The sequence below is a fragment of the Parasteatoda tepidariorum genome, chromosome 4, assembly GCF_982258835.1.
Source record: "Parasteatoda tepidariorum strain Cologne lab strain chromosome 4, Ptep-v5.0, whole genome shotgun sequence".
Taxonomy (NCBI): Eukaryota; Metazoa; Arthropoda; class Arachnida; order Araneae; family Theridiidae; genus Parasteatoda; species Parasteatoda tepidariorum.
Window position 1 is genome coordinate 93,425,965 of NC_141758.1, and position 16,309 is coordinate 93,442,273.

Genomic DNA, 16,309 nt, shown 5'->3' on the forward strand with positions numbered 1-16,309 from the left:
CTTTGGAAAATTGTTAGTTGCAACTTGTTACACTACATCAGTGTTTCCCAAACTTATAACTTTTGTGTACCCTTTCTAAATTTTTCGTAATGCTGTGTACCACTGATAAAAATAATGAATGTATTTTTTACTATAAAAAAATTGCACTAAAGTTAAAAATCACAACTGGCTGTTGACACCACTAATTATTAACTGTTATCTCTGCAAAAAATAGACAATAGAAAAATACGTAATCGTAAATTTTCATGGCTAGCTTTGTTTTTAAATAAAAATTTTTGAAATTTTCGTTTGTTGCAAGACGTTTCGCTTAAGAACGCGTACCCCCGCTAAACTGTTCCCGTACCCGAGGGGGTACACGTACCACACTTTGGGAAACACTGCACTACATGATGAAAAGAAGAGAAAAAAAAGATTTCAGATCTGAATTAGTTTTTCCTTTACTAACATGAGAAAATAAGTGATTTTTTTTTAAATTCACGCCAGTTCTGCCCAACAGCAAATGTGAAGTTGTCCAGCTTTTAAACTTGCAATTATTTAAATTGTTCCATCTATAAGAAGAAATGAATATGGAGATACAGGGTGTTCTGTAAAAACCACTCTTAGTATCCTCATAAAAATTTAAAGAAAAAAGTACACACATTGGAGGAAGCAGATTAATATTTAAACAAGCAAAATACAAAAAGGATATCGAAATTTGACTTATTATAGTAGAGGAAGCGAATGTAATAAACAGGTTAAAACTTAAAGGTGTTTACAGTAATATAGTATTTCCATTCTTCTGTCTCCTCCCACAATGAAACCTGTCTTGTTGTTTATCACACTCATCCTCCTGTACTGTAATTTGTCAGATTTTGAGAGCGTATATGTTTTTTTCCTAGCTTAAATATTGATTTGCGCCCCCTTCTTAATATATATAGTATACTTTTTTGTTTTCATTCTTAAAAAGAATTCTAAAGACACTTATTAATAGTGATCTTTATAAAACACTCTATAGAGTGGCTTTGTCCAGGTGACTACGAATTACAGAATGCAAATTATTTTGCTTTCAAAAAAGTAGGTATTGAGTACATCTAAAAATAAAAATAGCATTAACACGATTTATGACTCAAAATTATGACTTCAAATTGTTTAAATTAACTTATTAAACTTCCTCTACTTAAGTAGTTTAAAAGTTATAATTGAAATCAATAACCGTTACAGATAACAAAATATTCATGTATATAATTGATTGGGTCATACTTTCAATAGTGTATAAAATTGATGAATGATTACAGCTTTGGAACAAAATCCTTATAGAAAAACTTGAAATAAAATTAAGTTATCAAATTTCTTACCGGTTTAGTAGTAAGATCCCATAGTTGTTTTGCATTTATAAGGCACTATTGAGTTACAGTCCATAAGTGACAGAGAAGACCTGAAATTGATGTCCAAGTGAAAAGTAATCCTTTCTTTTGAATAGTCCAGAATGGAGTATCGGTTTACTTACTTAAACCACTTTCCAAAGTAAGATATCTTCCAATTCATTTGTTTTAGTTTTAATAATAGTTATAATTTTTTTTTAATTATCATTTTCAATGCCCACCTGTGTTAACGTTTTGTTAATTCCAGCATTCACAGGGCAAATTTGTCGGCCACTATTTCAGGGGCAACTTATTGGGTGGGCCAACATTGCTCCCTCAGTAAGGAAAGATAGTACAGAGAATGAAAGAACATCCATGCCTTGCCGGGGATTCGAACCCAGAATCTTTGTGATGCAAGGCCAGTTCCCTGATCCCTACCCAGTCCGGTTGGCATAGTTATAAAATTTAGTTCCACAGTTACCCTTTATTTATTTTTTAAGATTAAAAAAAAAGAGCACAATCTCAATATGGAATAACAAAGAGTTAAATATTTGAATTATGTCAGTAACTAAAATAAATATTAAAAGGCTAAAAAATACATATAAACTGTATTGATAATTTTTTTTCCTTTACATTTTTAGAGTTTGAAATGTTTAATTTAATAATTCAAGGTCAGTTAAAAAACTCAGAAAGAAAATTATGGGGCCTTATATTATTATATGCTGTACAGTCGTGACAATGTCTGCAATAGTCACATTCATAGTTTGGTGTGATAAATTTGCCTTTGTTACCATTGTTATTTCCTGTAAGAAATAACAATGAATTATATGGATATATGTTTATAGAAAGTTTATTAACAAATAGTGATTAAAGTTATAAAATTCATAAATTTATAATAAAGTTACCAGAAATAAATTATCATACAGAATTGATATCGTGTTATATAGAATTGATAATCGGTTCTGAAATTTATTAGGTAGGTCAGGGTAATAACCAAGCAATGAAAATACGTCAGAGTACACAATACATCACTAATTTTAATTTCTGCGATATTTTAAAGTTAATTGAAATTAGTTCAAAAATTATTAATGAATACAATTTCTTTAGATACTTATGTAGTTATTTCTTATTAATTTTTGGTTGCAAGGTAGGAGAACACACATTGACCATTCAAGGCTTCCATTTGACCAACGGTTTGCAGACATTACTTTTCCTACTATAAAAACAACAGTTGTAAGAAACTAGATTTATTTATAAGTATTAAAAATATACATCCAGTATAAAAGTTATCCTATTAACTACATACATTTAAATATACAATACATTGGGTCAGTTCCTCAACACTAAGCTGAAGCCCGCTCGGAATTGTTTTGATAGTATCGCCCGAAAACTAATTAAAAAGTTTTCTTGGTTATTATCTTAAGAGAAGAGAGGAGATGTTCTTTGCTCATCTTTTTGCGATAAATAATCGATTTTGAGTAAAAGTCGAATGTTTTGAAAACAATCTTTTCATTTCAATATGAAATATTTTCCAAAATCTGCACCAGCAATATTTTTTGTCATTTTTTCATAAAAATAATGATTTACATAAAATCTAGAAATTAAGAGTTTGATATATGTTTTTAAAAGCACAACATTCAATAGGAATGCTATATAAGTTTGTAAATATCATGAATTGTATTTCATCATTCAATAAGATTTTAACATTTTTTATTGTAGTTTAATTCTCTGAAACATTTTTTTTTAAATATTAAAAGTAAAATTATTATGAAATAAATAATAATGAGGTCATGTGGAAATTACGAATTGAATCAATTGAAAATTCAACCGTTGATAGATTAACAGTCGTTAATTGTAAATGATAAACTTCACAAAAGTAGAAAAATATGGAGCAGGCTCCAAAAGCTCTGCATTCTGAAACAGGCCCATAGCATGTGAAGGGTTAAAGATTAACCTAAAAAAAATTATACATCAAGCATATAGAGGCATTGCTTTTTTATCACATGTAGCTGCACTTCTGTGTATTTATGCAATTAATATTTGGCACTGAATATATTAACATAAACCAGTTAAGACAAAAATTACCAATGGTTTGAGAAGTCAATTTAAGAGATAATATACAGTTATATATGTACAGTTTGTAGTATTTTGATGAGAAAATCACATGTCTATTTTCACAAAGTTTCAAAATTTATATACAAGCAATAGACAAAGTTTATCAACAGATGGCGCTGCAGGTTGGGAAAAGAAAATGCTTCTTAAATAACTACTATTTGCAACAACTGCAAGGCATATGATAAAGATAAATTTAGCTTGTGCAAATATTTTTAGTTAAAATGGTCTCACATACAGTGCTTGTTACACAGTTTTCTCAATCCCCTCAGCCATCTGTTGGAAAACTTTGTAAGTAATTTTGAAATTGAGTGACAATTATCTGGTCATCTAAACAAAGTGCAACATGTTCAATATCTTTTTTTTTTCAATTAATTTTTAAATTAATCTGTCTTTTTTTTTTCTTACATTTTGCGTTTTTACACATACACAACAAAATTAGGCATGAGACAGCAAAAGAGAAGAAAAATAGGAAAAGAATGTTCGAAAAATTAAATTAAATGACTATTTTGAAGAAAGCATATTTATTAAGCAAGAATGTTTTTGCTTTAAATGCTACTTCATGGGAAGAAAAATTATCAAATTTAGTATTATATAACTATGCTAATTCACAGTAAATCTTTTAAACTTTAAACCAAAATTTCGACCATATCACTAATAGATCGCCTGTTCAAAAAAATATAAATTTTAAAATTTTTTAAATATACCTTAGAATAAAGGAAGTATGGTAACAAAATTTCAATTAAATTGTTAAATAAATAAAAAAAGAAAACTATTAATATAAATACGAAAAACATAGGTAGTAAAGTGGCAAGAAAACGTGCATCAAAAAAAAATTTCGGCATGTAGTTATTTTTTAACACTTTCATAAATAAAACCAAAAAAAAAGAAGAAAAAAATAGAAATGACCAAATAAAAAAAAGTAAAATTATGAAAAGCAGAAAAAATCTCAGATTCGCTGAATATCCTCACGCCTGTAACAAAGACAAGCACACTTATTAACTTATTTTTACATCATAAAGTACATTTAATAATAAAATAAAGTCAATTTTTAAAAATAACAGTAAAAATACAATCAATTAGCGCAAAATATTGCACAATTTCATAGTAATAAAATTTAATATTTTTTGAGAATTGATTAATGTTACTTAATCATCTTCCCTAATTATCATAATGTGATGATAATTAGGGGACATTTAATAATTTAAACAACTGTCTGGAAGACTATTTTCTTGAATAAATATTTTTCAACACAATAGTATAGAATTCCACCTGTCAAAACAAAATTAAAGTTCACGAAAAAAAATATATAAAAAAAATTACAAATTAGAAAAAGTGGTCTTGATACATAGCATAAAAGTAAACATTTTTACTCGTAATATTTCAAACCTTTTTACACACATACGAGCTTTCGGGGTGTATCCTATGATAATATGTATGGAGATCGCGGTTTGTAAAAAACTTTTTGTTACACAATTCACAAAGTCTCTGGTTGCCTGACTCGTGTATACTTTTTAAAGATTTCATATCTTTGATTAAATTTATGAATTTTGAAGCAAACAATTGTACTGAAACTTTTTCTGCATTTACGACAACTAAGAATCTTTTTTTCATGTGATATGTAAATATGACACAGGAATTCTTCATAATCATTAAAACCCTTATCACAAACATAACTATATTTTCAGTTAGAATCTTTTTACATTCATAATTCCGCAAATATTTCTTCTTTTTGAGTTGTATTTTACATTTATTTTGCTTTTTTTTTATATCATCTTCTTTATTACAAATTGTTTCACTCATTTTCAATTGGTTGCTTTCATTTTCATTTTGGTGCATCATTCTGTGTTCACCAAGGGCTGCTATACCCATAACGAATAAATCACAAACTTCACATTTGAATCATCTTTTACCTTCAAAGCAGTTTTGATATCCAGCATGCTTTCTTGGATCATCTTTTTTACAAACTGTTTCGCTTTTTCTTACATGATTATTTAAAATTTTATTATCATGTAATTTTTTTGTGTTTAATTAGGGGTTCTTTACCAATAACAGTCAACTCACAAGGATCACATTTGTGCAGTTTTCTGTTATTGACTTGATTTTGTACATGACCTTCTTTGAAAGTTCTTTTGCTTACTTGCACATTTGTAGTTTGATTATCTCGGCAGTCTGAGTTGGTTTACCGATAATGGACATACTTCTAAGACAATGTGAAGAAGTGACTTTTTTGCATGTATGTGTTTCCAAGTCAAACATTGTCTTAAAAAACTTTTTGCAAGCATCGCAATTTAAAACTTTTTCGTTACGGTTTAAACTGTGACGAATAAGATTGCTTTTTAGATAAAATCTTTTATTGCAAATGCTGCAGATGTATTTCTTAACATTAAGATGTGTCATATAATGTTTTCTGATTTGCAATATGGTTTTAAATGCTTGGTTTCAAACTGGGCAAACAAAAAGAGATAGGACTCTACAAAAGGATTGCTTATGACAAAAACTATGATATACAAGCTCCTATTTACTATCAAACATCTTTCACAAATACTGCACAAATGTTTTTTTCCACCAAAATGTTTCAAATAGTGGATTTTGATGGCTGACGAAGTTCTGAATTTCTGCTCACAAATAGGACAAACAAAATTTAATTTTTCGTGACTAAAACTATGATAAACAAGTTTCGGTTCATTATTAAAGATCTTATCACAATTCTTACACTTTTCATTGAAAAAACACAATGCTTTGTTAACTTTAGGATGAAAGTTGTTAATTTCCGAACGTGCATTTAGAGTTTTTGCTATATTCTTCTTTGGGCAAACATGGTGTTCTAACTCTAAACAATAACATTCACAATAAATGCAATAATTAGCATTTCTTCCTAATATTACACCTTGAACAGCAACATTTTTTGAGCAAGTACCAAAGTCTATTTCCTCTGCACTACACTTATGCTTTTTTAGATTTAAGTCATCTTCAAAATTTCCTTTACATTGTGAACAGGAATATACTGTTTTACTAATTTCTTCTTGACAGGGATGGTTACTCAAATCTCTCTTAGTCCTAAACTTTTTCTCGCAACCATTACAGTCAAAAGGCATTCTTTTCTGACAGATATATGGTCACTCAAATCTGTCTTAGCCCTAAACTTTTTCTCGCAACCATTAGTTAAAAGGCATTCTTTTCTGACAGATATGATCACTCAATGCTCTCTTAGTCCTAAACTTTTTCTTGCAACCATTACAGTCAAAAGATATTCTTTCCTGACAGATATGGTCATTCAAATCTTTCGTGGTCCTAAACTTTTTCTCGCAATCATTACAGTCAAAAGGTATTCTTTTTTGACAGATGTGGTCACTCAAATCTCTCTTAGTCCTAAACTTTTTCTTGCAATCATTACAGTCAAAAGATATTCTTTTCTGACAGATATGGTCATTCAAATCTTTCGTGGTCCTAAACTTTTTCTCGCAACTATTACAGTCAAAAGGTATTCTTTTTTTACAGACATGGTCACTCAAATCTCTCTTAGTCCTAAACTTTTTCTTGCAATCATTACAGTCAAAAGATATTCTTTTCTGACAGATATGGTCATTCAAATCTTTCGTGATCCTAAACTTTCTCGCAGCCATTACAGTCAAAGGATATTCTTTTCTGACAGATATGGTTATTCAAATCTTTCGTTGTCCAAAACTTTTTCTCGCAACCATTACAGTCAAAAGGTATTCTTTTCAAACAGATATGGTCATTCAAATCTTTCGTGGTCCTAAACTTTTTCTTACAACCAATACAATCAAAAGGCATTTCCTTATGAATGTGGTAGTGATACAACATATATTTTTTGAGCGAAAACACTTTAAAGCATACATTGCATAGCACATCGTCTTCATGCCCATGTCTTTCTCGTAAATAATGATATTTTAAATCTCTTGCTTCTTTAAATTTCTTGTTACAAACTGGACACGGAAACGGTCTTTCTTGTAAATGACAGAAGCTATGAAGTATTAGATCGTCTTCAAGTTCATAACTTCTTTGACAAATTTCGCACAGAAAGTTAATAATTTTATCTTGTTCTTCTCCTGCAACAATCATGTGACAACTATTATCTTGTTCTGTGTCTTCTTCAACAACCATGTTGGCATTCTTATCTTTGATAAGATTTGATTTCATTTCTCGTAAGTAATGATATCTTAAATCTCTTACTTCTTTAAATTTCCTGTTACAAACTGGACAAGGAAACGGTCTTTCTTGTATATGACAGAAGCTATGGAGTATCAGATCTTCTTCAAGTTCATAACTTCTTCGACAAATTTCGCACAGAAAGTTAATAGTTTTATCTTGTTCTTCTCCTTCAACAATCATGCGACTACTAATATCTTGTTCTGCTTCTTCTTCAACAATCATGTTGGTATTCTTATCATTGATGTATGTATCAAGTATTTTTTCATCAATTATTTTTATACATATGTGTTCTGCGAGGTCACCTAGCATTGGAAATCGTTTATTGCATTTAAGACAAGCATAAATATTATAAGTAGTAATCTTTTCACAAATATGCTTTCTGAAGTTTGATATTGTTGTGAACTTTCTCTTACAGCCAAAGCAAAAATAATGAGCTTCTTCTTGTAAGCAGGATGCTGAATCCACATTATTCTCAATTTCTTGAATCTCCACACTTTGATTATTTGAGCTTTCATCTATTGGGACAGATAATGTATTTGTAATAGGCGAGCAGTAATCACTTTCTTCAGTTCTCATACTTGAATTTTCTTTTACAAAAATAGGAATGGATAGGGTATCGGTGATAGGCAAATTGTATAGAATCGTTTGAATACCAGAAATTTGATTACTTGAGTTCTCATCTACACAATCAGCTGAAGTATTTAAAACAGGCACTTTGCAGACCATTTTTTTGATGTCTACACTTTGATTATTACAGTTTTCTTTTACAGGAACGGGTAGAGAATCTGTGATAGGCAAATTGAATACAGCATCTTGAATCACAACAGTTTGATCATTTGAGTTTTTATGTAGAAGTGGAACAGATGGGATATTTGTAGGAGACTTATGCACATTTTCTATATCCTCAACAAGTTGTGTAGTAATATTAGATAAATTAGCAACACTTTTCAAACACTGAGTAGGCACAATTGAAGCATTTGTAATAGATAAGCTGTTTACATTTTCTGGAAGTTTAGCTATGTTTCTACAAGGGTGGTCATCAAAATTTTTATTGCTTTTAAAAAAAGTATAAATAGAAAAACTGTCTTGCGTACATTTCATGCTACACCATTCTGTACAAGGATGATTTAAATATAGTTTTTCGTCGAAAAAATTACACTGGCAAGTTTCACAAAAATAAAGAATGCTATTTTTGTGGAATAAATAATTATGCCGGTTTAAATAGAGTTTTTTATTAAAACTCTGTAAACACACCCTACATTGGAAGGGTTTTGCATATTTATGTTTTGCAATAAAATGCAACATGCATTTTTTCCTTGAAGAGAAATGCTTTAAACATCTATGACATTTAATCAGATTTTTTCTCATACAATAAGATTTACTTTGCCTTACATTGTTTTTGATACCATTCAAAGAAACAATGTTTTCAATTACCACGTTATGTATACAATCATTAAGTTCAGAATGAGATTCAGGATAAGTAAATTCGTTAGTACAGTTTAAAGGGCATGCTTTCAAGTCTAATATCGTATTGAAGTTTTGTTTAACAACACCACAGTTAAGATTGTTTTCAGTGTGAATCAAACTGTGGTGAACAAGGTCAGTTTTCAGAAAAAATCGTTTTTTGCAAATACTACACACATGTTTATATTTTTTAACTTCAAAATGTGTCACATAATGGTTTTTGACGTCAGATATAGCTTTAAAAGTTTTCATGCAAACTGGACAGACATAAAGGGATTTGACTGAACAAAAAGATTGTTTATGACAAAAACCATGATAAACCAACTCCTCTTTACTGTCCAAAATTTTATCACAAATTCTGCACAAATGTTTCTCTCCTTCAAAATGATTCAAATAATGGGTTTTGATGCCTGTTATAGTTTCAAATTTCTGCATACAAATTGGACAAACAAGATTGGTTTGCTTGTGGCGGAAACTGTGGCATACAAGCTCTAGTTTGCAAGAAAAGCTTTTTTGACAAATTATACACTTCTCATTTGAACAGGTCAATAGATCTGAAACTTTGTCTGTTCTATGATGGAAGTAATTACTTCCTGAAATTTGAACTATTTCTTTAGAAGCTTCAGTAGAGATCAATGGATTCGATCCTTTATCTGTTCTTTGATTAATGTAATTCCTTCCTGAAATGGGAACTATTTCTTTAAAAGTTTCAGAAGAGAGCAATGGGTTTGAGTCTTTATCTGTTCTTTCATTAACATAATTACTTTCTGAAATTTGAGTTACTTCCTTAGAAGCTTCAGTAGAGATCAATGGATTTGAGTCTTTATCTGTTCTTCGATTAAAGTAATCTGTTCTTCCTGAAAATTTAACTATTTTGTTACAAGATTCAGAAGAGGGCAATGGGTTTGAGTCTTTAACTGTTCTTCTTGAAATTTGAAGTATTTCCTTACAAGCTTCAGCACCAGTTTTTTTATTACTTGTGTTATTATTACTTTTAAAATGAGCATCAATTGAAGACCTATTTTGCATACATTTCGCATTACACCATTTTTTGCATGGATGATTCAAATATAATTTTACATCAAAAAAATTACATTGGCAAATTTCACACAAATGAAGTTCCCCATTTTTATGAAATAAAATATTGTGCCTGTATAAATAGGATTTTTTGTTAAAATCTTGCAAACAAATACCACATTTAATTTTTTTTGTATATTTGTGCATTGCTATAAAATGCATGATGAATCTTTTCCTTGAAAAAAATTGCTTTGAGCATTTATGACATTTAATCAAACTTTTTTCAGAGCATCTCTGCAAATGAGAGGTAAGATACGCTTTTCGGCGAAACTCTCTAGAACAAAACTAACATTTATGACTATTTTCGTTCATTTTAGATAGGGAAAGCCTTTGCTTACTAGATATTTGTTTCATTGAGTTATCATAAGACTGACATAGACTATACTTACTTCCAATATCACTAAAAAATACGTTTTCAATTACCGCAATATGTATAGGTTTATCAGTTTCAGAACAAGGTTAAGATAGCTTGTCTGATCACAGCTTTAAGAAGTACGATGCTTAAGATAACTCACCTAACCATAGTTGTAAAAGGGTTGAGAGGATTCAGTTCTTTGTTAGATGAAGTATTCAAATATATCAAATGTTTTTCCCAACTATAAGATTCAGCCCTATTCTGAAATGAAATATTTGGTTCAGAAAAATTTTCTCGACAATTATATCAATCATTATAGTCTCGGTTATATTTTTTCGATTAATATAGTTGTGATAATTATGAAAGGCTTGATTTGGTACTTCACTGGAAAGAGTAGGTAATTGAATGTTTTTCACAGATATATCAGGTTTGGACAAATTATATTTTTTAAGTTAACTGCACCACTGCTTTGATTTTCAGCACTTTATAAGAAATTGAAATGATTCCATCGTCCTCTTTTGGAAAAAAATCCTAGACAGATGTGCACTATTTATAGATTTCAAATCATTGCCAGAACTCTGTTTATTGTTCATCAAATTCTAATCAGAAATTACGTTTTTTTTTTTTACTTTATTCAAAAATAGGTTTTTAGAGGAAAATCGTAATATTTTACATTAATTTCTGGACTAGACACACTAATGTGACCACCAAATATATGAGAAAAAGAGGTACCTAAATTCCCTTTAAATATTCTTTGACTCGAATCATAAGAGCCTGGCACATCAGATGATATTTCTATACCATAAAAACTCGAAGAACAGGCTTGAAATTTTTCACTAGACTCTACAATATTTTTAATTTGTGAAAATTTAAAGTGAAGTTTTCTGTGGTGTTTTATCTACTTGCCTTTCCTTCCTTATTCTCTACTTATATTTCCCATACATCGACTTTTAATTATAGATGATTCACACTTGGATTAGTAATTACTCGTTTTTAAATACACTTTCTAATGTTAAATGAACAATAAGATTCGAGTTTTTTACCAATGACATATTCACAAATAATAAGTGTTATTATGCTAATCGCACTGATCAGTTCAGAAATATTTTTCTCGTTTAGAAAATACATTCTTCAACAATATTTTCAGATAGAACAATTTCTTTCAGCAACCACATTCATTATTCTTAAAATAAAACTCGTACTTAAAAAAAAATTCCTGGGTGAAAACTATTAAAGTTTTTTCTAAGGTTTCCTGAAAACTACAACCGAAAACTACAGGTGCCTGAAAACTTCAGGTTACTGTTGGCTATGATGAAGATCCAGCAGATCTTTTTTACTTCAGCCATTTCAAAATTTTCCTGAAATATAAATTAAAATATTTCAATAAATTTATATCGATGCAAATGACAAAAAGACATAATATCAAGAATTTGACATATTATAGGGCTGTATGAATACTTATATAAGTAAGGGAAAACGAGACACATAGTTTAAAATAAGTTTTAAAAAATAACCAATATAGTTAATTAAAAGAGCTACATAATCCATCTCAAGAATGTCTTTCAGTCATTATCCCAATTTCTTATCGGCGATTACACCAATACAGAGGTAATTCCTAAAAGTTTAAAATATTTTAAATTCTATAGTAAATTTTACAGAAAAGAAGAATGAATACGACTATTCTCATAAGTCATCAAAATCTTACAAACAGTTAGATTTCTAACATGAATTGTTTTTTCACAAAATGGATTTCTGCATTTTTTTGCTGAACAATTATAACAGTCACCATCACCCAACCATATTCAAGCACCTACTCCATTTTTAAGGCTCGATTTTTTATGGCCACGGAAAGAACGAAGGAAAGAATTGATCCTGGTCAAACGACATGGACAGCGCCTGAACTGATATCCTTCTCTCAAAACATCCACACCACAAACGAGAGGATTTTCAGTCGAGACAACAATGCTGTGCATATACATGCCAGTTGTTTTGTTAGTCAACAGGATCAAACCCCAGCTCTGAATTATGACAGATCATTGAATATTACCATTACTTCTTATGCCTGTACCTGCACTTCTGATCAAGGTTGGAAAAAAGCAAAAGTTTTTTTTTTATTTTTTTTATGACCAATAAACCAGGTTTTTTTGGGTGGGGGTTATTTAAAATATAAGGTTAAATAATAATTTGCACTCTAAATAAAAAATATTTTAGCAGCTGTTATAAAGTACAATCATGAAAAAATTTTCAACGTATTAATTAATATTATCAATGAACAATTAAAAACTAACCACATTTCTTCCATAAACATGCAAACATAATAAAAAAGAAAAACTGAAGATTTTGAATATGCTTATACATTATTTTACATTTGATATACATACTTACATGCAAATAATTTAACATTTAAATGTTATCTTAGTCAAATGTTATCTTAATTATGTACAAAAGAATGAGTTCTCCATTGTTTGTCAGTAATATATATATATATGACAAATATCATACTTTAGCATTATTTAATATCATTAAACTGCCTTCAGTTCATAATATTTGTATCAATTTGATAAATATAATGATCATACTTTTTCCTACAATCAAATAGATACAAATTTTAAGGAGAATATGAAAAATTTAAGGTATTGTACGTTTCAATTAAAAAAAATTTGAAAATAATAAAATGAGGAAAAGGACAAAAAACATTAAACTGGCAGTATTTTATGTAAAATAGTAAAGGTATGCTTTACCAAGGACGCAGAATAAATCCAATCGCACAAATGGTGTTCAGAGTAAATTCAGGCAACACTGGGAAATTTTTTGTCAAATTAAAAAAAAATTTCAAAATTATTTATAATAAAAAAAAAAATTGTTGCTTTGCAAATTTTTAACTATAATAGAAAATATGGATGGAAAATTATCCCTACAAAAAAAAAAGCCTACAAGGAATAAAAAATGAGAAGGGACTAAATAGTGTGAAAAATAAAATATTGCAAATGATTGATTTATAATCTTTTCAACACCTATGCAAGTTCAAGCAAGATTTGTAAAAAATCAAATAAATTTTTTCTTCTTTGTAAAGAAAACAATTATTATCAAAAATAATGTAAACAATATAGAAACATTTCTAAAAATAATTTTAAAAAAGTCACTGTAATTAAAAAAAAAAAAGAGCTCTAGTTTTGGGTGTGGCGAGTTTTAAACTGAAAGAAAAAAGACTGTGGTCTGATAATTTCCAGCAACTCTGTGTGTTCTTTTACTACTAATGATCACTAAGAAATAGAAAACTTTTTTGTCCCTTTTCTTAGCACAATGAAGATTTAAGTATATCAATATGTTTACAAAGCAACATTAAATAAAATAATATACAACGCTAAAATTTTAAATATTTTTGATTTATGCTCTTTTATATAAACATTATATGTATTAAAAATATTAGAATCAATTGAATAAACTGCATACATACAATAATAATTTGTGACCGCTTGTAACAGAAAACAGTTCTAAAAGTAAAATGAAAAGTTAAATCCATTAAACACCTCATAGCCAGTTATACTTTTAATTGTAAAAAATAAATAAGCACAAAAACAGAGAAAATTTTGACCTTATAATTGCAATTTTTTTAAATTTTTAAAAACTATCTGAACATGGAAATAATGGTTGGTTTTAAAAAATTTTTAGACATCATGACCTAGTTTTAAATTTATTGACATTAATCACTTTAGAATTATATTTTAGTAGCAAAGCAGTAACACAAACTTTTAAAAATTACATATCACATCTATATTCGTTTAAAGTAAAACTCACAATTGCAATTAAACTCAAGATTAAAAATTTTTATCAGAAAATTTACTATTTTTCATTTGGTTATATTTAAACTAAAAATATTCTTATAAATGAAAAAAATTTAAGTTATTAAAAAGATTTTTTTTTCTCAAAAAACCAAGCTTGTTTAAAAAAAAAAAAAAAAAAAAAAAAAAAAAAAAAAACATTTGTTTTAATTACAGATTAACCTATTTCCAATTGAAAAAAAAAAGCATATTTCCGTATCTGTTTGCGCCAACTACAATCACCAATGCATCAAACAGTTTTAAGTTTGAAAATTTTTTACAAAAATATGTGTACCAGTTTGTCTAAGGATCTCTACGTTTTTCACGGGCAAACTACCCAGAAGTTACCAACACTTGGCTGTTATTTTGATGCAGGTACCAATACTGAAATATTCCTGTATTATATCCTCTATTCTTATGGTTATTCTTTTTTAATTTTCAGAAGGAAATAAGGTAAAAATAAAATCAGTACTTTATTTAAATAAAACAAGGTATAGATGTTTCAAAAAAGCAGAAAGTGGAAATAAAAAGTTACATTATAAATTTTTTTTAATGGAGTAAAGTTGTCTTCAACATTAAGTGTTAATTAACTCTGATTCCCGAAAAGTGTAGTAAATTCAATAACTCGTAATACTGCTCCCCAGACAAATCACTAAATATACATTTTTAAATTTATCCTAAGTAAAGCAACTGGGTAACTGCATTTGTCTAGGTAATTTCAATATCTTTTTTCAAGGCCTTCAAATAAAGTAAAGGTCTAAAAAATTTAATACATTTTAAGGTAAAAATTTACAATAAGCCGCTTCTCTTATTTGAATATTTCTTATGTTCCAACAGGAAACAAGAAAAATGACTAAAAGTGAGATTTTCTAATAATAAGAAATTGTGATAAAACAATGGAAAAATGGAACATTTCATGTACACTAAGAGATGTAAGTAAAACTCCCAATCAAAAGAGCACCCTATACTACACTCTAATCCAATTTTTCTATACTACACTCTAATCGATATCTTTACATACATTGAAAAAGAATACCCATCAATTAGCAGCAAAAATAAATAAAAGAGCCTCAGAAACAAAAAGTTTACTACCCACCCTTAACTAATTTATTACTTCAATCTTTAGAGAGTGTAAGAAATACAATAAAACACAAACAAAAGCTTGATAAAATTATTTATAGCATTTGAATGGCTATTAATTACGTTACTGCCATTTAATTTTAATTTAGTCAGAATATTTCTGTACTTTTTCGCTATGTGCTAATAAATTTTGAAATCCAATTCATTATACAGTAGTCTAAAATTTTATACAATTCATTTTACTGCTAAAAAAATTATAACTTGCCTTTATTACATGTTGAATGTTTGTATAAATTTTAAATAAAAGAACCCAAAACATTGACGCAAGGAACTTGCATGCGTTTCCAGCGCCTCGTTTCTGCCCGAGTAGTAACCTCTTAAACACAGCTTGTAAGCTTTTTATGGATCGAATTTAATTTCAAGGGGATTTCTCTCTTCCTTTGATTGGTCCCGCAGTGGACTGATCGTTAAGACACGGTTCCCAGCAGATCACCGAAGTCAAGCATCACTGGCTACGGTCAGTGTGCGGGTGGGTGAATACTTGGATCAGTCTGCGTAGGGACCGAGGGTGTGCGGTATTGGTCCTCGTTAAACTGTGCTACCGTAAAGTGCTCGACTTCACGCGCAGGTCGTCGGGCTACCGAAGCGGGGGTGCCATCCCCTCCGCAGAGGATCAAAATTGTGATGGCATGTCTTCGGATCATCCTCCGGGATAATTCCCAGACCGTCACCAATAGCCCATTGTGCAGCTCTAGTGCGACGTAAATTAACAACAACAACTTCCTTTGATTGATAGAAGAAACTCTCGCATCATAAAGGGCCAGAATTTGGAATTCACTAAGCTTTCAATTTCAAGCTTCCTCCCAAAGTGTCCCCTCTGCAGA

At 29.3% G+C, this 16,309-nt stretch overlaps 1 protein-coding gene across 3 annotated transcripts; it reads right to left on the reverse strand.

The window, feature by feature from the left end:
• Nucleotides 1–5,174: 5,174 nt before the first annotated feature.
• Nucleotides 5,175–15,801, reverse strand: LOC107453948 (uncharacterized). Of its 3 annotated transcripts, none has more exons than XM_043051079.3 (2): nt 15,442–15,771; nt 5,175–11,882 (listed from the first exon to the last, which is right to left on the reverse strand). In XM_043051079.3, the coding sequence occupies exon 2, from the start codon at nt 10,329–10,331 to the stop codon at nt 7,059–7,061; it is 3,273 nt and encodes a 1,090-aa protein (XP_042907013.2). In that variant the 5' UTR covers nt 10,332–11,882; nt 15,442–15,771; the 3' UTR covers nt 5,175–7,058. The 3 variants fall into 3 exon arrangements, 2 of the variants coding, with proteins under 2 accessions (XP_042907013.2, XP_071038862.2); XM_071182761.2 differs by lacking the exon at nt 15,442–15,771 and adding an exon at nt 13,982–14,020; XR_011637065.1 differs by having other exon boundaries at nt 11,744–11,882; nt 15,691–15,801.
• Nucleotides 15,802–16,309: the final 508 nt, after the last annotated feature.